At 40.4% G+C, this 19,499-nt stretch overlaps 3 protein-coding genes across 5 annotated transcripts in view; 1 reads left to right on the top strand and 2 right to left on the bottom strand.

The window, feature by feature from the left end:
* The first annotated feature begins 146 nt into the window (after positions 1-146).
* tmem199 (transmembrane protein 199) lies at positions 147-6,401 on the top strand. Of its 2 annotated transcripts, XM_044201874.1 has the most exons (7): positions 439-793; positions 895-1,043; positions 1,535-1,608; positions 1,918-2,007; positions 2,451-2,493; positions 2,645-2,757; positions 3,054-6,401. In XM_044201874.1, exons 1-7 carry the CDS (start codon positions 747-749, stop codon positions 3,147-3,149), a joined length of 612 nt encoding a protein of 203 aa, XP_044057809.1. In that variant the 5' UTR covers positions 439-746; the 3' UTR covers positions 3,150-6,401. The 2 variants fall into 2 exon arrangements, with proteins under 2 accessions (XP_044057810.1, XP_044057809.1); XM_044201875.1 differs by having other exon boundaries at positions 147-1,043.
* Positions 3,529-10,620, bottom strand: sebox (SEBOX homeobox). The gene is made up of 3 exons (XM_044201873.1): positions 8,630-10,620; positions 7,921-8,126; positions 3,529-7,807 (listed from the first exon to the last, which is right to left on the bottom strand). The coding sequence occupies exons 1-3, from the start codon at positions 8,730-8,732 to the stop codon at positions 7,091-7,093; spliced, it is 1,026 nt and encodes a 341-aa protein (XP_044057808.1). The 5' UTR covers positions 8,733-10,620; the 3' UTR covers positions 3,529-7,090.
* A 182-nt stretch (positions 10,621-10,802) lies between these two features.
* Positions 10,803-19,499, bottom strand: part of smtnl (smoothelin, like) — a 44,671-nt gene continuing 35,974 nt past the window's right edge. For both annotated transcript variants that reach the window (XM_044201868.1, XM_044201867.1), the window contains exons 4-10: positions 17,526-17,780; positions 17,134-17,190; positions 16,987-17,047; positions 16,750-16,896; positions 16,514-16,637; positions 14,093-14,244; positions 10,803-11,631 (exon numbers count right to left, since the gene is read on the bottom strand). In XM_044201868.1, the coding sequence (XP_044057803.1) occupies positions 11,505-11,631; positions 14,093-14,244; positions 16,514-16,637; positions 16,750-16,896; positions 16,987-17,047; positions 17,134-17,190; positions 17,526-17,780 (923 nt within the window). In that variant the 3' untranslated portion in view covers positions 10,803-11,504. The remainder of the gene's footprint in view (positions 11,632-14,092; positions 14,245-16,513; positions 16,638-16,749; positions 16,897-16,986; positions 17,048-17,133; positions 17,191-17,525; positions 17,781-19,499) is intronic.

The following is a 19,499-nucleotide window of genomic DNA, read 5'->3' as shown; positions in this document are numbered from 1 at the left end:
CATTTACAGCAGGGTACTGATGCTGCTTTCAGGGAACCACTGAAGATTCCTAATAACGTCAACAAACGGATTAACAAACAATAAACTTGCTTTTCTTTATTCTTTTAAGATAGACGGGAATTATCTGTCATAACGTCTGTAAATTATTCTAACAGTGATTAAAAACATTGTGAGGTTTTCCGCTTGCTTACATTGTTATCATTATCTGACAGTGAGCAGTGACGTTTTCATTGATCCAGTTAAACCGTGAGCAATAAATAAGTACTGATGTGACACGGGATTTGAGTGAAACAACAGGCTGCAAAAACTAAACTACTTTTGTTTACATTTTCGTTTTGTTTCTCACCCCTTTATTGCCCGTCGCGCCTGTTAACATCCTCCACTCTTGGCTTTAGGAGCTTATGAGGAGACCATGAAAGCACCAAATGAGCTCACGTGTACTGTAGCACGCAACATTTGAGTTGAATACGGAATAAAACATTATTGTCAATTTATCATTAACAGTAACAGTTTACAAATATTATTAATGAGATTTGGCAAAAATGCGCAATTTAAAATACATTTTCACACAGTTGGTCATGTGAGCGAGAGGCGAATGCGTCATTGTGTCACAAGGCAAACAACATGGCTGCTTACTTGGTTTTATTCACCCCTTAGCTGTTGTTAGCTGTTAAACGCTGAATTTCAATGTATACTAATGATAAAAAACAGTTAAAGATAGTTGTGGCGCCTTTTCTTGTAAGCATATGTACACTGGCACCTCTTGCTTGACTGGAAACAAGCTTGACAAAAGGTAGGCTATATTTATCTAGATTATCTAGCTGCGTCGCACAAAATCAGAGTCAGTTGGATTAAAACCATGGCTTCGGCATTTGTCGTCGGGGATACATTCAGAAATAAGGTAACGGAGTTATTAGAAAAGCCTGACTCGTCTCTGCCTCAACGATTGAGAGAAGAACTGGAGGAGACTCTTGCAAAACCAGAACCAACAACTCTGTCCTTTAGTACAGCGAGAAAACTCAAGAAATGCCTTCAGGACGAAGGTAAAGACGGTTTCTTTAACTTACTAATGATACTGTTTTCTAAACAGTCTGGTGGAGTAGGTTTTGTAACATGATTAACTTTCTCTACAGACTACAGATGTGTTGGTCCTTTTACGGGACAGCTTCGTTTTATTGATTCTAACAGTATTTTGACTCAGTAACAATAATGTACAATCATTCCTAATATTTTGTATACATACAATCGAATTGGTGGTTGGTTATATGTTTCTGACTTTAAAAAAGTCTAGTAGAAATGCTTTGCTAATGTACAGTAGATATGAAGCATTAAGAGAGTTGAACAGATTGTGTTATTTGTCCTAAAAGACAAGAAAAAGTCAGCATGTAATCTTTAGCAAACCCATGCTGAAGAGTGGCACCAAAATAGTTCTGACGTGAAGTTCTGCAATAAAATAATTCATTCTAGAAGCCATGCCTGTGATATGTAATGTTAATATACTGTGTAACAATTTTTCATGGCTGTTTCTCACCAGGGCATCCTTTCTACCTGCATGAGTTGTTGGAGGATAGCTCACTGCACCTTCCTGAGGTCGTGAAGCCTCCCAGAGTAAGTGAAACCATGGACATGCCTTAGTTTGTCCTATTATATTTGTCTGTTTAACCTCTAACACATCCATTAGTGTTATGCTGCAGAGACAGAGACACGCTGTCTACCTACTTAAAATAGCGTTCACTTACGTTTTGAGGTGACAAAGACTACCCAGGGACTTGGAATTAGACGATGGAGTCCAGTTTCTGCAACTTATCCCTATATCCCTATATATGCGATACAAAGATCTAAATATAAAACCAATACCATCAGTACCTGTACCAAACCTCTGCTGCAGACAACTGTGACTTTTCCCTCCTACTGCAGAACCCCGAGCTAGTGGCACGTCTAGAGAAGATCAAAGCCAAACTGGCCAATGAGGAATACAACAGAATCACACGTAATGTCAACACTCAGGTACACTTTTGTATATGTTAACATTAAAAACATCTTTATCTCGTCTTTAGTTTATCAAGGTCAAGATGTGATTTCATGCTATGAGACTGTGTTATAGAAATATACTATGTATCTGTATATTAATATAGAGATCTTGTCACATACTTGACTGCACTGTTAAAGCTTGTCTCCTTTTTAATCACGGTGTGAGACTCACTGCAGCCTTAAAACCCACAGCGTTTTTACCAAGCTGGAGAAAATAGGATATTTTCAGGATCATATCAGCATGAGGACAACATTGGGTCCATCCATGGTGACACGTGGCATTTGATAAAGGAACACACTGACTACATTTCAGAGGAATACAGTGCAGATTTTTTTTAGGGAGACCATTTTACTTACTAGGCACAATTTAAGATTTGCACATATTTTACTATGTAATAAATATCTTTCTTTGTCTTCAGGAAATCAGCCGCAATGGAACATTAGCAGATTTTGGACGGCAAAGTTAGTGTGGTACACGTGTACTGTTTAATATCTCATTACAATTTCAATGCTTATGATATTATCACAATTCCAGCAAACAGAGGCTGAATTATACATGCATTACATTGAAAATGAACATCTTCTGAACTTGTTTTCTCTCCTCTTTCTCCAGTGCAGTCAGTGAAAGCATTGGTGGTGACCATATTCAACTTCCTGGTCACAGTCGTTGCTGCTTTTGCCTGTTCGTATATGGGAAGTCAGTACCTGTTCACTGATACTGCAGCGGTAAGAGAAGATTCAGTTTTACATGGTCACTATACAATCAGAGCCACTTAGGTACACATAGCTACATGCAGTGCAAATCAGTTCCACAGCCCTGCTGCACCCACTCCTGCCTTTATAAAGCACATCCTATTCAGTTCTTGTGGACACTGTCAGAGAGGTGATATTGGAGGCTGTATTTTGTGATGTTTTTGTGTCGGATTGCGTTACACTGAAAGGTGTCTCTGATGTCTTCTTCTTTAAGTTGCGTTTGAGTTGGTGTCCTGCTTTAACTTTGTTTCTGGCACTTTCTCCCCCAGCGAGTAATATCAGCTGTGATCGCTGCGTCTGTAGTCGGGCTTGCTGAGCTGTACGTGCTGGTCCGGACCATGGAGGGAGAACTAGGGGAACCATAGCAGCTATGCAAAACCAGCGAACTGTAAGCGCCCTCAAAGCAGAATTCTGGCAGCCCCACCAAGCCTACTGATTCAGAACAGACATCTCCCTTTGCCGTGAAAACTTGTGGACTTTTTGCTTTTTATTTGACGGGAAAATTGGTGGAATTTTTGAGTAAGGTAAAAATTAGTGAACATTTTCAAATCAATGACACTAGTAGCACTAAATGGAAGCTGTAACATTACAAGAAAGAAAATTGGTTCAAAATGACAGAATATCTGTTCTTTGACTTTGTCAAATACTACAGCTTTATCTGACATTCCACCTGCTCAGACTTTTTTATTTAATCAAAATACGAGTGATATTTATTTAGTTATTTTGTATTTCATATTTTTCCTCCATCCTCTTTCTCATTGGCACTGCTCTATAACAATCTGTTCATTTACCTATGATTCCTTCCATTCTGTTCTCAGATGTAATCATATTTTTGTGTTCAATAAAATCATCAGCACTAACTGAAGCTAATACATAAAGCTGACAATCCTCCAGTTAGTGTTACCTCCCCCGATAAAGTACACTTTCCTCATCCGCACTTTGTACATGTTTCTTCAGGAGATATGGAAACACTATTGTGAGGACACTTTGGAACTTTAAATATTACTTCACTGCAAGTTACTGCTTTTAGTTTGAGAGCTAAAATACCTAAAAATGGCCCATAAACGTAGATGTATAAAACATTAAAAGGGTAAGGCTGGTGTTATTCTATATTTTTCTTACATGTCCTACACTGTCTGTGCCACTCAACCCCAAACACATTCATTTCTGCTAAAGACAAAAACTTAAGAAACGGGTCACAGAAGTTTCATTTTTTGAAAGTCATTTCCTAAAGCAGATGGGCACTGTAGTTTTTAGCAAACGTTACTCAAACAGGAAGAAATCGTGCGTTTGTTGGGGACTATTTTTAGCCGCAGACTAATAGCCCATACACATTTGGTGCTCTAGTGAGTATTTACAGCAGCAAGACAGCACATGTGGGATTGAGTCGACATAAACTGCAGTGTGTGTGTTCATGGTAATGAAGGAACATGTCACTCATTCATGTGCCATTAAATTTCATCCCCACAGGATGAGTTGTAATCACTTCGGTGATCCCTAACTTTCCATCTAGCGCCATCATCAGGCCAAAATTGAAATGTGTCCAATACATTGCTTTATGACCGAATACCTGCAAAACTCACGACATTCCCATCAGCCTCAGCTGTACTAATGTGTTTATTGCTAATTAGTAAATGTTAGCATGCTAACATGCTAAACTAAGGTGGGGAACATTACACAAAGCTCTTCTGTGTCTAGCACAGCCTGACAGAGCATGGCTTTAGACCAAGACTTGTTGGACAACAGTGGAGCTCCATGGCACAGAGGAATAAGATATACCGGCCTTTGGATACGCACACAATACTTGTTATTTGGATACCGGTCCGTTCATTGTTGACAATAAGCCAAATACAGAATATCACCACCCGTATCCTTTCAGCTGTGATTTGATATGATTTTCATCAATACTCAAAATGTAATGCTGAGCAGTATTAGTGATAGCCAGTTACTTTTTCCTTGCTTAAATTGATCCTGGAAGTTCATTCTTGACCTTGGGAAGAGTAGTTTGACAAATAGTAGTTTGTCATTCTCAACTGAGCAAACTATCCACCAATGAAGACCTTGAGATATGGTTGAAAGCCCTGGAAAAAGGTTATAAGTGGGCCTTGAGTGGAGTTATTTTGTCACGTTGTTTGTTTTATTTTGCTGTGTAGTTGCCCTTGTTTTGACTCTTCTAAATAACACGCCAGCTGTGGCATCAGTTAGTAATGCTGTTATTTTATCATCCATCTCCACCTGACAGATGTGGTAATAATCGTCTTCTGATCTGTGCTTACTGTATCTGGTTTGAAGTGAATTATAGAGCCACCCAACACATGAAAAACAAGCGATTACTGTACCCCAGAGGTACAGTAGCTGTGCTAGAAGAGCGATAACACCTTGTATTTTATTTCAAAACAATTCCAGTACGACACAGAAGATCTGTTTTCTCTGATCCCTTCTCCAGATATGAATTCATATTTTTTTGTAAACTATCATATCCTCTTCTTATTAAGTCCTGTCATATCAGTGGGAAGATTAAAAGATGTAACTACATCTGGAATACAAAAAAAAAAGTATCTTCCTAAGATCTGAGATTTGACACCCGGATTAAAGGTTTATTGAAAGATTATTCGGTATTAAAGATGATTATGATATGCAGAGGTCTCTGTCCAGCGCTGGACGAGCAGTGTGCGCTACTGTCTGTCATATTTGCCTCTGTATTATACCTCTCATGTAATATTTCCAAACTTAAATCCAGGCAGAATTACAGAGCCTGTAAGCTGATAGACCCTGAGCTCTGGGCTTTAATTTAGTTCTTATTTTTCATTTTTCTTTCCTTCCCTCTGTCCATCTAACCCTCCTGGTACTTACAGCACAGAGAGATATGAAAAAAATATATATTTTGACTTAGAAAATAATTATTCCTATCTTACCACAAGGAATCATTTTAATCATGATGTTTTGAAAGATAATACCCGTGGGGTCGCAGCATTAAACATGCCAGGGTTCAGCTTAGAGAAGGAAAACAGGAGCTGGCATCTGCGAGAAGAATCCATGTCAAGTACATCAGTGGTTCCACTGGGAAGACAAGTTGCCGGGTTACTGAGTGAGCTGATCTACGAATCCTTCCATTAGTCCTTTATTTGTTTAGAAAACATCAAAATGAGACGAGATGCATGCAGGAACGAGTCCTGAGCATATAAATGCTTGACTCTTGACCCTTTCGCATTACTTATTTGAATTGCTTTGGCTCCGTGTTCACAACAGCTCAGTTTCAATTAGCAAAACTCTGAACACAAAACGCTGCACTCAGAATCTCATAGAGCACACAAATCAAATTAGGTAAAACATCCCACAGTACATTTATCAGGGCAGTACTACATTGCCCGTATATGTTCAGCGCTGAGTTTGCATCACTGTTGTTGGGAAATAAAAAATGCTGTCAAACAGTAGCCAGTCCTCATCAAAGCACCATCTGCAGTGGTAATTTCCTCCAAATGATAGAAACAGCGATGAGAAAGAAATGTGACATTCCAGCAGAAGTCAGTATTTGAAATAATATAGAGTAAGAATGACTTTTGAAAGCTTTCATTTTATTTATTGGATATGTTGTATCGCTGTAAATAAACAGTAGATAAAGTAGTCTAAAGTCTGATTTTAAACTACAGTAGATCTTACATTCATACAAGACAAAATGATGATTGTGATTGTACTTGACTGCATCAGTCACTCTTTATGTTCAGTGTCGATCTGTTCAAGACACCAGACTTCAGACATTTACATCACTCATAAGTCTAATCATCTAAAATACAGAAAGCTACAGTAATGCTCGAAGACATGGCTATGACATTACACCACAATTTACACCAACAGACAATCAATACATTACATTTGACAGAAGTTTTTTTCTCTCTCCACCACTGCCATTCATTTGACATGAGCACAGAGATCACTGTGTGCTCAGTAATCAGCACGGAAACTTGTATTCTGAGCGGTGAGCATGTGATTTAGTGTTGCATTTCAAGTTTTGCACACTGAAACTGAAAACTGAGCCAAGTACTGTAAGTTGAACTGCGGTGGATTGAACCAAATCACTGCCAAACACATTTAAAACATGACTGGAACACAGTAAAAAAAAAACAAGACAACTTGAAAACAACTCTGTGGCATATAGAGGTCTGAGGAGCAACCTGCTCTGGTAACACAGCGAACAGGTGTAGACACAGGAGGTGGTGTAAAGGGGAATACTGACAGAAATAGAAGCCCTGTTCAGTTACAGTAGCTATTAATGTTTCCCACTGTTCGTGCTCCACGTCCGGACTGATCAGAATTCCAGAAAGTTGGTGACAATAGCAGCATTGTAGATCAGGTCTGAGATGTAGCCCATAGAGGTCTGTGGTCCCATTTGTGGGTGGTGATGGTGGTGGTGGTGTGGGTGGTGGTGACCTTGGCTCTGAGTTACCTCCCAGTACACCGGCTGAGGGTGGGAAGGGACTACCTGGTCTACAGAGGTGTGACCTCCACCTCCGGCGCTGCCTCCGTACACGGTCTGATGAGCCCCGGGTGGAGCCATGGTCTGGGGTTTGAAGTTCCTGAAGGCCTGGTAGGAGCGGGTGGAGGCCGAGTGGTGAGGCTGCCTGGTGATGGGCTGAGGAAATGAACCAGGAAGGAAACTTTGGAGCGCCGGCCCCAGGTGCTGCCGCTGGTGGTGCTGCTCCTCCTCCCAGAGACGAGACTCTGAAGGTTTTGAGGAGCCCAGCGCGGGCTGCGGGTGGAGGGATGAGGAAGATGGTGGAGAAGATACCGGGTTGCTGTAGATTTGGATCCAGTCGGAATAAATCTGTGGGGCATCCTCACAGGAGTGGCTCTGCTCTGGCCTGAATATGTCCGCCAGGCTGGTTGAGGCAAGGAGGGCAGAGGTCACAGGGCCAGAGGGGGGGTCGAGGGGGTCGACAACCCCTCTACCTCCCAGGACAGGCTTGGTGGACTTAGGGTGTCTCCCAGTCTTGATGCTTCTGGCTCTTCTGTTTTGGAACCACACCTGTGGAACATGGCAATGTCTTGTTACTAATTACACTTTTGGTGGGCTGCACTACAGAAGCATATGGATCTTTTCTAACCTTAGTGTTAAGGGGTTTGGAGCTGCAGACTCACCTGTATCTTGCTCTCGGGCAGGTGTGTGTGCGCGGCCAGCCTCTCCCTCAGGGTGATGTCCGGGTAGGGAGTCACAGCGAAGGCCTGCTCCAGCTCAGACAGCTGGGCTCGGCTGAAGATGGTCCTCTTCCTTTTCCTCTGGCCCTCCATCAAGCCAGCGGCTCTGTCCGGCTCCGGAGAGGACGCCGCGCTCTCCCCCCGCACATCTCAGAATGGAATCACACAGGGAAGGGAAACAGTCAGTATAAAACAAAACAAACAACAAAAAAAATGCATGTCAATAAAATGAAATAAAATAAAGAAGAAGAGGGGAGAAAAAAAAGGGAGCGAGGAAAGAAGTCAACGTTTAAAGGTCGAAACGCACCGAGTCATGCGTTCCTGTAGGATAATTACAAACAACAAACATCTAGAAGCGATTTGGATTCATTTTCATATTTTGTTTTATTTTTTAGATTTTGTTTGTGACTTTTTTTAAATTCTATTTAGATAACAATCATGTCGGCCTCATCTCTGCTGTGATTTGTGTGATGTATTTGATCGAAGTAGCTGCAAAAAACCAATTCTTTTCATGCAAAAGAGTGGCATGGCAGGTGGTTTCCCGAGTGAAAGTGATCACAGGGAGCTGACCATGAAAAGTATCAAGGGCATAAAGATGCAAGAAAAAAAACTAAACGTTGTTCAGTGATGATCTAAATGATCCTGAGCTCACCTTTACAGTGGTCCTGTTCTCCAAATAACGCCTTAAAATCCGTCATGTCTTTCTGCTGGTTCTGCCTGAGTAAAGAGAAGTCTGAGTCCATGAAAAGAGCCATAACTCCACACAGAGACACGCACACGTCCACTGCTGCTGACCGCTGAGGAGTGACCGCTTCTTATACCCGGATCAGATGGGACACCCCACACCCGCCACCCGGGAAACCCAGGTGCTGTTCAGCCCTGCCCCCCCCCCCATCCCCAGCTGAGAGAAGCGAGCAGACCTGTTTCCATGCTGATCTGCGTGGTGTGTTCTTCTGCTCTGCCTATATTTGAAGAGTTTGCTGGGTAATGGGCATCCCGTTAGTCGAACAATCAATCAAGATCTGTGTCGTTATAATAACAGATTTAAGATCGGGGGGGAGAAATATAGCAATCAATTCCACATTCATTTAGACAATGAATTAACCGATGGCTGTATTCACTCATTGCTTCATTTTGTCCACAGAAATCTGTAAAGTGTGTATGAGCAGATGAGATGAGAAGACTGCATGTGGTGACATGGTGTTCTTCTTCTTCTAACCTGGTGTGGAAATATGCTTAATTTCATTTGGGAAATGCTTTGGAAATGATTTTATGGTTATAAAATCGACCAAATACTGAAGTTGTAAGTATGTATAGTAATAAGAATCATTTGGGTCATTACATGTTTGTTGAGCCAAATGTCCTAATGACACAGAGTATATGGTATAATGGTCCAAATTTAATATATATATAGATATAGATATATCTATATATATATATGTATTTTTTTATTTTTTTTTTGCATAGCTTTGTCTGTCAGACTCACCAAACATTTGTAGCCTACTTTTTTAAATATACTGGCCACCAAATTATTTCACAAAAGTTTCCAAATTGAATCTACTAGAGTCTTAATAACCCTTTTTCTCTCAAAACAACTCTGTGTGAGATCAAACAATTGATTCCCATAAAGAATCGACCACAATAATCTTAGCATTCTCCTCTTCAGCTACTGGCATTTACTCCAATACCTGCTGTGTAAAGCAAGTGGAGCTACTGCACGTGACTTCTCATTTGCTTGAATAAAAAGTTGAATACTGAGGCCAAATTAGATGCATGCTTGCAGACTACATGTGTGGAAAGTGAGAATAAATGGCTCAAGGAGACTTCATAAAAAGAGAAAAGCAGTTCAGGTAGTCGGGATTATCCATGAAGAGTGTTACATTTGAATTCAAAATATAATGTAAGAACCTCTTCGTCTCTTGCGTACATGGTTTCCGTGGTCTGCATGACGTCACGCATTCACATTGCCCCCTTTGTTTAAAGCCTGTTGTTCATGAGCGCTCCGATCAGAAGAGAGGTGCACTGAGATGTGATGAGTTCATGTGTTTACCTGTGCACCAAGGGCCACCAAATCACTGAGAGAGAGTGAGGGAGTCTACTAGCTATAGCTGCTCCAGTGAACTAATGAGTCTCATATATATATATGGCTGTTCATTTAGGTTTACTAGCCTTTGCATGAGTCACTGGCTTTTGTTATTGCAGCATTTTTATTTTGCTGCCATAGAAAAATATTGGGGAAATGCAGCTATAAGAATGTCTGAGAGAAGCATAACTCTGATTCAGCCTTGTGGGTATGAATGTAGGTTATAGTAAATCAGATGTTACCTAATAACCAAATATCCGTAATAAGGACAGAGATAGAAAGAGATTGGAAATTCTAGCTCATAGACGTTCAACCAGATAAATACTACACGAAGAACAAACAATGTCAGTCAGTAGCTGGAAGTCTGTTCCATTATTTTAAGCACTGTTGGATCAAAAAGTAATAACTGTAATCCAAAAGTAGCAGGTGAAATGTGCAGCGGAGACCCAAAGCAACCAAGTTTACCTCCAAATCGTTTTCTCTGCTGGTGAAATTGAATTTTTCAAGGAAAGTAGAATTAGGAACAGACGTAATTTAACAGTGAGACTATGATGCCTCTGTCTGTCGATTTTTTGTCCACAGTTGACATGGTGTTGAAGCTTTTCTTTTTTCCTTTCTTTCTTTACTCATTTTCTTCTTCTTTTTTTGTGTGTTTTGCGATGTTACAATTTGTTCCATCTTTCCTTTTTTTTATTACAATGCCATGACATGTGTCTCTTTGATGCCCAGTACAATGTCCACATTTGGGTGTCAAACAGTACAATTTATTTCATTTTCTATATCTCAACATCATCTTAATACCACAATATCACAGCATATGTGGACGCAAATATCCGTCAGCAATCGGCTGCATTTTACACATCATTTTGTTTTCCATAATATTTTGTCAGACATTCTGCCCCACAGTGCGCTCTGCTGCAGTTGCTCATGGTTTAGTTATTCAGTGACATTTGTGAAACATACATCCTCTCCACTGGTGCAATATTAAAGGTTACTATGGACACTCACTTTCAAACATGTGTGGTGATAATAAAGATTTATACAACGCAGCAATAGTTGCACTCAATGTATCTCAGCTACACACACAGACACACAGACACACACACACACACGTAAATTCATCTTCTTCATTACAGTTTACATCACAGAACTCACACATACACATTATTCTCCCCGTGAGTCAGTGTCCACAGTATATCTGTCAACTGAGGGGTCAGCACTTTTCCTGCAGCATGTGGAGGAATGTTCACTAATCCACCACCAGGGGGCAGTGTAGTCTTTCCAAAGTACTCCCCCCTCCAGCTCCAGAGCTCCACTCAGCTCAAAGTTGGGTACAGAGAATGAAGGCCTTTTGCTGGACGCCTCGCAGTGAAGAAGAAGTTGAAAAAGGTTAAGTCTAAAAGGACAACTGTGCAGAAAATTAGATTCTCTGCTTTTTTGAGCTTCACTCAAACTTGCGCAGGTGGTTGTAGAGGGACTGGACGTAGGTGAAGACACACATGGGGTCTGGTTTACGACCCATGATCATCATGTCCTCCACCTCGATCAGCCGGTCGCAGCCTGCCTTCACTCTGGAGACACAGACAGGGAAACACAAGTCAGAGGGGACGGCTTTATGCTGCAAGAATATGTTTCCAACTATAACTCATCCGAAAGAGGATTTGGCATTTTGAAAAGTCACAATTTCATTTTCAGGCTGAAAAACCTTCTCAAACAGCATTTAGGGACAATGAAACAGCATTCATTCACACATATGTGTAGGAGCAAAATGTGTCAGCTGAATCCGTTTAAGGTTTCTTTGGTCTATTGATTGGTCTACAAGATGTCAGGAAAAATCACAGTTTCCTAAAGCCAAGGTGACACATTAAAACCACTTGTTTTTTTTCAGACCAGCAGTCCAAAAATGCAAAGAAATTCAGTCCACAATGATACAGAACAGACAAAAGCAGCAAATCCTCACATCTGAGAAGCTGGAACCAGAGGATGTTTGGTATTGATTCTTCTAGTCGACTAATCGTTTCAGCTCTACACTATATGTGAGGTGAAACACAGTGACTGAACTGTATCAAGAAAAAGATTACAAAACAGCCAATCTCAACCTGATATATCAGTCTAACCTTTTTAAAGCCATCTCATATTGTGTCTTGGATAGTTCTGATGAAAACACTGACTTTTCTTTTTCATTCTAACAAACATGTTTTGAGGGGTTAAAGAACAACACTCTGCACGTAATAATTCACATACATTTATTGTCCTATAAGTCTCTGCTGTGTGATCTCTTTAAGAGGTCAAATCTAAAGCTGCCACTACGTACGAAGGATTGATTCTGTGACCAAGTGAATATTGTTTTTCAGTCAAATCAGATTAATTCTGAAGCAGCGTTATCAGTCAAAGAATAACACATTCTTAAATCGAGTGGTAGTCTTTAAGCTCTGACATACAGTGAGTGCATGTCCATGCTGTGGGCCTGTATAATGTCTGATCTATTGTGTGCAGCCTGTATGTACTGTATCTGTCTGTGGAAACTGTAAGCCATGCTCTGAGGGGTTAGGCAAAACTTTTCATTAAACATGTAAAAGAAAATAGCATGGTTTAATAGACAGGATAGGCAGGAATATCGCCATATAAAATGTGTGTGTTACGTTCTCGCATACAAAACAATAACTTTGCAGAGGGCTATAAAACAAAAGCTACAAAGAAAACAAATGTAGACACATCCAGCCACAATAAAGTTAAGACTTACATTGTTGATGCAGTTAAGGCCAATAAATACTTTAAGGACGATTCAGCAAAATTCAGAAACCACAACTATCTCTCTACTAACAAATAAATGTTTGTGCTGTTGCATAATGAGACCAGTGAGTTAAGCTGCATGATAGTTCAATTTCTGTTTTGGCTTTAAAGGAATAGTTCAACATTTTGGGAAAGTTGCTATTTACTTTTTTTCCATGAGAAGAATGATTCCTCTCGCATGTCTTTGTGTTAAATATGGAGCTGGAAGCCAGGACGTGGCTAGCCTAGCTTAGCTTAAAGAATGTAAGCAGGGGGAAACAGTTAGCCTGGCTTACTGTCAGTGTAAACCATTTGTTTAATCCGTACACAAACAGAAATGTTAAAATACAATTTGTGGTTTTAGGGGGACTTATGTACCTGGTGTAACTATTTCTTTGCAAACAATAGTTTATTCATCTGCCCAGGACTTCTGCACTGCATCTCTGGCTTCACCGTGGGTGGCCAGACAGGTTGGTGAGGACAGGTTTTAATATAGCACCTGGCTGTTCTTGGCCAAGAATTAGTTACAGCATGTAACTTCCTCTAAAACGACAAACTGTCATTTTTACATTTCTGAATTAAACAAACAATATACTACGTGTTTATTACTGAACTAAGGAGGTGTTGGTACAGTATATTTTCTCTTTGGGCAAAGTAAATGAGCTGTTTCTCCCTGTTTTCAGTCTGTGCGCTAAGCTAGGCTAACCACATCCCAGCACTAGCTCTGGATTTAACGCACAGACGTGAGATTGGTAGCAATCATTTCATCTCACTCTCGGAAAGAGAGCAAATAAGTGTTTTGCCCAAAATGTCCAACTATTCTTTTAAAAAAAGACTGTAATGCCAGGTTTGTCCCAGCATTCAAATGAAAACAAAACAAACAAAAGGTAAAAATCGAGTGCAGGTTTATGCCGATACAATTCTGATAAGCAATAAGACGACAAATTAGCCAATATTTTTTCCTGAATTTTACTCTCTATGATTATATCTAGTTAATGTTAAAAAAAGAAAAAAAAATGAATATGCCCTTTTATTCTTGTCAGGTTATGAAAGCCTCTGAAACAGCATAAGATCACATATGAACAAAATGTCTCACCATGTTGTAATGTTAGCTCTTCATGCTAACCCTTAATAAGCATGATCACTTCTACAATGAATATGTAATTAGTTAAAGTGCATTATACCTATCACATCAGAAACACGAAAAAAAACTCCTAAAAAGTTGCCTTGTCTTTACAGTCTGATAATGCTATCACTCACTCTGCAGTTCCAAAGGCCAGTTCAAAGTTGTATTTGCGGTTGGTGGGCAACAGAGCGTTGTAGTCAAACTCAGTAGGGAAGAAGGAGTGAACCAGAGCGCAGAAAGCCATCCCGTCACTCCAACTGGACGAGAAGTTCTGGATGTCAATGTTCTACAGAGAAACAGAGAAAGGGGAGATTTGCTGATGATGTGGCGAGTGTTTCGGTGAGTGAGTTACATTCAGTCATTTCAGGCCTTTGTGTGCATGGAAGAAAGCAGTAAGAGCTAACAGATTGAAAGAGGTAAAAGAACATGACTTGTAAAACTGACTGGCAGCTTGTTGTAGCTTCATAAAGCCATCTCCCCATTCACTGTCTAGCCCATAATTATGATGCATAAAACAGACTTTCCCCTCCTCTCCTGCTTATGGTCTGTTACATGCTTTTGAAATCATGTCATTTCAAGGCTTTATTAGTCTGGAGTTTGCTTTGAATGAAATGCAACATGTCAAGTCATCGGATGAACATCTCTCTCACTCTCTCTCTCTCTCTCTCTCCCGTGTGTGTGTGAGTGTTTGCTCCCAGTTAATGAGAGTCTTGGCTTTGCCTGGCTTGACTGTAACCAAAGCCACATGGAGCAGCTGGCACAGGCCGCTGTGAAGAAATGGGTACCGGAGTGCAGCAATGTGTCGGTGTTCTCAACCATGACTCAGACTACCTTAACCCCGCACCCCCAAAACACACACACACACACACACACACACACACACATTGACACACACTTATATTCCCAAAGACACTCCCTTCCATGCACCTCTACGAGTGAGAGGTAGATAATTAACACATTAGCACTGCACTGTGTGCTGACAGGTGAACGCTGTATGAAAGGCCGACAGGAGTTGAGCTCATCTCATACTAAAGGACTATGCTGGAGATTTTGCATGTTGAGCCCATTTACAACAAATGGTGTAAACATTTCATCACTGCTGGCTATTATATATCTTTCTGAATGTTATTCCAACCTTGGCTAACTCTGGCACACGTACAGTAATGCTAAATAATGTGCCCTGTCCCTCTTAAAGGACTAGCGTGACATTATGGGAAACACACTTATTCTTTCTTTCCAAGAGTTACACTGTAGATGAGAAGATCGTTACCACTCTCATGTCTGCCCAGTAAGTGAGGACCAGGAGCCGAGAGGCAATTAGCCTAGCTTAGCATAAGGACTGAAAGCAACACCTCTAAATAATCTCTAAAGCTCACTATTGTACCTGTATCGTTTTTCTTTAACCTGTACAGACAACACATTTTTAGGGGGGGTCACGAGGTGTAACTATTCTTTGGCAAACAACAACCGGGCGTTACAATGAGGTTTCCAGAAAGCTAGCGCATTTTTGCATTTCTGTTTGTGCATGGAGTAAACATGCTAAGACCTCCCAGTTCCAGTTCCAGTTCCTTAACGGACAGACGTGAGTTTGATACCAATCTTCTCATCTGACTCTCAGAAAGACCGCAAATAATTGTATTTCCCAAAATGTCTTTAAATAAATAAATCAATACCTAAAAAAACTTACATTTCTGAATACTATGAAAATCAACTTGCCTAATTTCAGTCAACATAGGCAATCCATGACTACAATCATATACTTATCTTAAAACTGCTGACTGCTGACAATCTATTTTTGTCAAAAATATATTATTATGGCATGATATTGCAGTTGAAAACCTGGATGGATATCTATAGTCAGCAGTTCTGTTACCTGACACTTAAAGCTGAGGAACAGCATTACATGCTGCCAGAAGGTTAAACCCAAAAGACAACCAGCTGGAAAACATCTTGAAAAGGATAACGTGAATTTATTAGCTTCTTGCATTAACATTGCTGCTGCTGCCGACTTTAAAGCTCAAATCTTCAAACTTCCCCACAGGACATGAACACAGCGTCGGTTTTCACTACATTACTGTGCAACAATAATATCATTTTGACAAAAATATAGCCAGACACACTGGATTACATATCTCAAGCAAGTCTTTGCCAGGTGATTTTCATGCTAAAGTGAAATGAACTGATGTCAGTGATTGTCTGGAAGGTAGGAAAAGATATTCAAGAATGTAATCAACTATGATCTGCTTTACAACTATGATTTACATTACTGCTGGTCAGCAGTAATATAATATTTGTGCAATTTGTAGCAAATGGGCTAAAACCGGCATAGTAGTTAAAAGCTTTGAATTTGTGTAGAGCCAAGTAGCAACTTATAACATAATGTATGGACCAAATGTCAGAAAATATGGCTCTAAATAGGCGGAACATATGAATATATGAACTTAGAATGCATGTGATGCAATAAATGACAGGATAAGATTGACAGACTGGAATTGTGTCTGCAAGTTTGTAATTGTTTAGCTGTAATTGTAAGTTTGTAAAAGTTGTAATTTTACCTGGTAGCCTATGGTCTTGGAGCGGCACCACTCAAGAAGGATCTGTTTGATGCTGCTGGCACTTGACACCCCAAAACTCTGAGACCGCTTCAGTTTGGGTTTAGGGTCCACTGGTTTAGGGCGACTGTACATAAGCAGAAGCGGACGAGGGATACATGAGAGAGTTTTAAAGTCTAGGAAACTTGCATCTGCCATAATTACCATGTGACCTGAAAGCAGCATTACATTGCATTTACCTGTTACTGGCTTCAGAGTCCAGCCTTTCAAAGATAGATCGACGAGTCTGAGCTCCAATGTTACGTGGCAGAGTCTGTGACCTCACCAGCTCCCGCCTCCTCTCTCCTACCTGCCCAAAGGATCTGTCACTGCTGACATCACCGTCTCTGCAGGACGGGAGCACAGAAGGGTCAGACAATACAAAACATATTTTACCTATCCTAAAACAGATCTTTCATGAGTCACCTTTCACTCACCTGTCATGCTGCAGAAGCCCTGAGTAGGTCACAGACTTAGCGGGGGCTGAATTTGCTTTCTCTGCAAAAGACAAAGTCAAAGTAAATCATATCCATAATGTTGTAGTCTCAAACAGGATAGCACGAGTGTCTGAAAGCATGGCTCACCTTGAAGGCCGGGGGATCCCAGAGCTCTGATAGATGTAGGGGTCCATGTAGAAGATACTAACAGCAGCAAAGAAAAAGGAAATCCTAAATTAAGAGATTAAGATTTACAAAACCAACTGTACATTATGTTACATTCATGCTGTGAAAAAAACACAAGAGAAAGCTGCATGTGCTACATTTGAGATCATGTATTACAGAAAAAAACAAATCACTTCAAATGAAAAATCTAGCAAATTGATCGTTGTATTTATAACCATGTGATGGCAGGTCTGAAGTTGAATGTTGGAGAAATGAGGGTTCAGTACAGCATTATAACAATTAAGTATTTTAGATTTAAGAAAAAAAAGCTGTCCTGACAAGCTGAGATAGCTAGAGTTGAGACCGTCAGCCACCTGGTTGAATTGGAGACTCCTCGATCAGTTGGGCCTGGTTGGTGCTAACAGCTGATTGGCTGGTAGGTGAGGCCTCAGAGACTGGAGAGGACCGAGAACCAACAGGGCTGCTGGGAGAGTCGGGGCCCTTCATTTCTGCCGTCTTGGTTGTAGCAGTGATGGGGAGGTGTGGCATCCGCATGGTGACAGGGGCTGTGTGCTCGTGAGGGAAGTCATTGGGGGGAGAGATCTTTCTGTGTACCAACTCTGAATGTTCTGGTTGGATAAAAAGATTTAAAATTATCACACAGAGGAAAATTCTTAAAGCTGCACTTATTCATATTTTTATATTAACAATGTATTAAATGACTATGTTTAATGTCAAAGGGTTTGCTCATAGAAACAAACCCACAGAGAATTATCACCAGACTCTACAGTTTCCCTCAGCTCTATGGAGTTTTTTGTTGTTTTTTAGATCATTGTTTTGGGTTTCCGGCCCACAAATACAGCTGTCTTCAGTGAAAAAGTGAAACCTGAATTATTGCCCTGTGGTTGTATGCCTCTGTCAGTCAGTCAAGTTGCAGTTTACATCCATGTCTGTCCAGACTCATATAATATATTTAGTTTTCACTAGATTGATATGTATGATTCCAGTGAATATACATTGTTGAACTGATTGATAAAGGATTATCATAGATGTATTGGCTAAACAGGTACACATGTACTTGATTCCTACGTAAAGATAGATTCCTATAGAATATAGCTACACTTTCTCTTGGTATTTTTAGATGCAAAGCCTCTCAATAATCTGTAAGTGAAACTCACTCACTGACTCACTCACAGGATCACGATTAGCTGGGCGCACTCCAATACGTTGTTTGCAGTCACGTGATTCCGATGAAATTCAGAATGAGGCAGGAAGTGAAAGGCAGAATGGACAAGATGCAGGAAAGCCCATTCTGTGCTAGTTATTGTTTACTCACTGTGTCGTCCCAGTCAACATGTGGGTGAAATCTGGAATCACCAAATTTATTCTTAAATTATGGCTAAAAACCTATTTTGAGGTCACAATGACCTTTGACCTTTGAGTCAAAAGTGTCACCTATTCAGTTTCCGACCAACTGTGAAATATGGTCACAATGTCCCCTTCTGTTCCTGAGTTACGGTGTTGAATAATGGCCAAAAAAGTGTTTTTCAGTGAAGTTGACCTTTGACCTTATGGGTAAACAATGTCATGACTTCCTCATTGTATCTCATTAAATATCTGTGTGATCTTTTGTCATAATTACTGCATCAATTCTTGAATTATGGCCAAAAATGTGTTTGTCAAGTCATTTTTAAGGTCACAGTGACCTTTGACCTTTGAGTTAAAAATTCATTGTCCGTCCAACTGTGAAATATGGTCATCAATTCTTGAGTTATAGCCAAAAATGTGTTTTGTGAGGTCACAGTGACCTTGACCTTTGAACTTTGACAACCAAATTTTAATCAGTTCATCCTTGTGTCCAAGTGTACGTTGGTGCCAAACTTGAAGAAATTCCCTCAAGGCGTTCCTGAGGTATCGCGTTCACGGACGGACGGCCAATCCGAAAACATAATGCCTCCGGCCACGGCTGTCGCCAGTATAAAAACTGCTATCTGTACACTATACCTGCCCAGCACCACATGGCAGACAAACAAAGTTAGCAACTAGCTGGTGAACATAGTGGAGCATTGAGTAGTTAAGAGCCACATATTTCACCTCAGGAGTTGGTGGAGACCAAAACAGACCTAGAAGGGGAGTGAATGTTGGACTTACATTCATCAGGTGGCCAGAAACACAATTCAAAATGATTGCTAATGTTGCTCCTTAAATGTGTAAATAAGCAAATGTTTGTTAACATGTTTGCCTTATCAGGTCATAATATGTCGATATTGTGTTTTAAGCTTGTTCTGCTGCCCCAAGTGGCCAAAAATCCATAAATGCAGCTTTAACTAACTCAGCTCCACTTATTA

Source organism: Siniperca chuatsi, linkage group LG7 (genome assembly GCF_020085105.1).
Source record: "Siniperca chuatsi isolate FFG_IHB_CAS linkage group LG7, ASM2008510v1, whole genome shotgun sequence".
Classification (NCBI taxonomy): Eukaryota; Metazoa; Chordata; class Actinopteri; order Centrarchiformes; family Sinipercidae; genus Siniperca; species Siniperca chuatsi.
Note: the sequence above shows the minus strand (reverse complement) of the source record. Positions and strands in the feature narration are given on the sequence as shown.

Coding starts and splice junctions, on each gene's coding strand:
- sebox (XM_044201873.1), bottom strand. CDS start 8,732: ATGGCTCTTTTCATGGACTCAGACTTCTCTTTACTCAGGCAGAACCAG. Junction 8,127..8,629: donor AGAACAGGACCACTGTAAAG/GTGAGCTCAGGA, acceptor TTCCATTCTGAG/ATGTGCGGGGGGAGAGCGCG. Junction 7,808..7,920: donor TGCCCGAGAGCAAGATACAG/GTGAGTCTGCAG, acceptor CATGTTCCACAG/GTGTGGTTCCAAAACAGAAG.
- tmem199 (XM_044201874.1), top strand. CDS start 747: ATGTACACTGGCACCTCTTGCTTGACTGGAAACAAGCTTGACAAAAG. Junction 1,609..1,917: donor AGGTCGTGAAGCCTCCCAGA/GTAAGTGAAACC, acceptor CTCCTACTGCAG/AACCCCGAGCTAGTGGCACG. Junction 2,758..3,053: donor TGTTCACTGATACTGCAGCG/GTAAGAGAAGAT, acceptor TTTCTCCCCCAG/CGAGTAATATCAGCTGTGAT.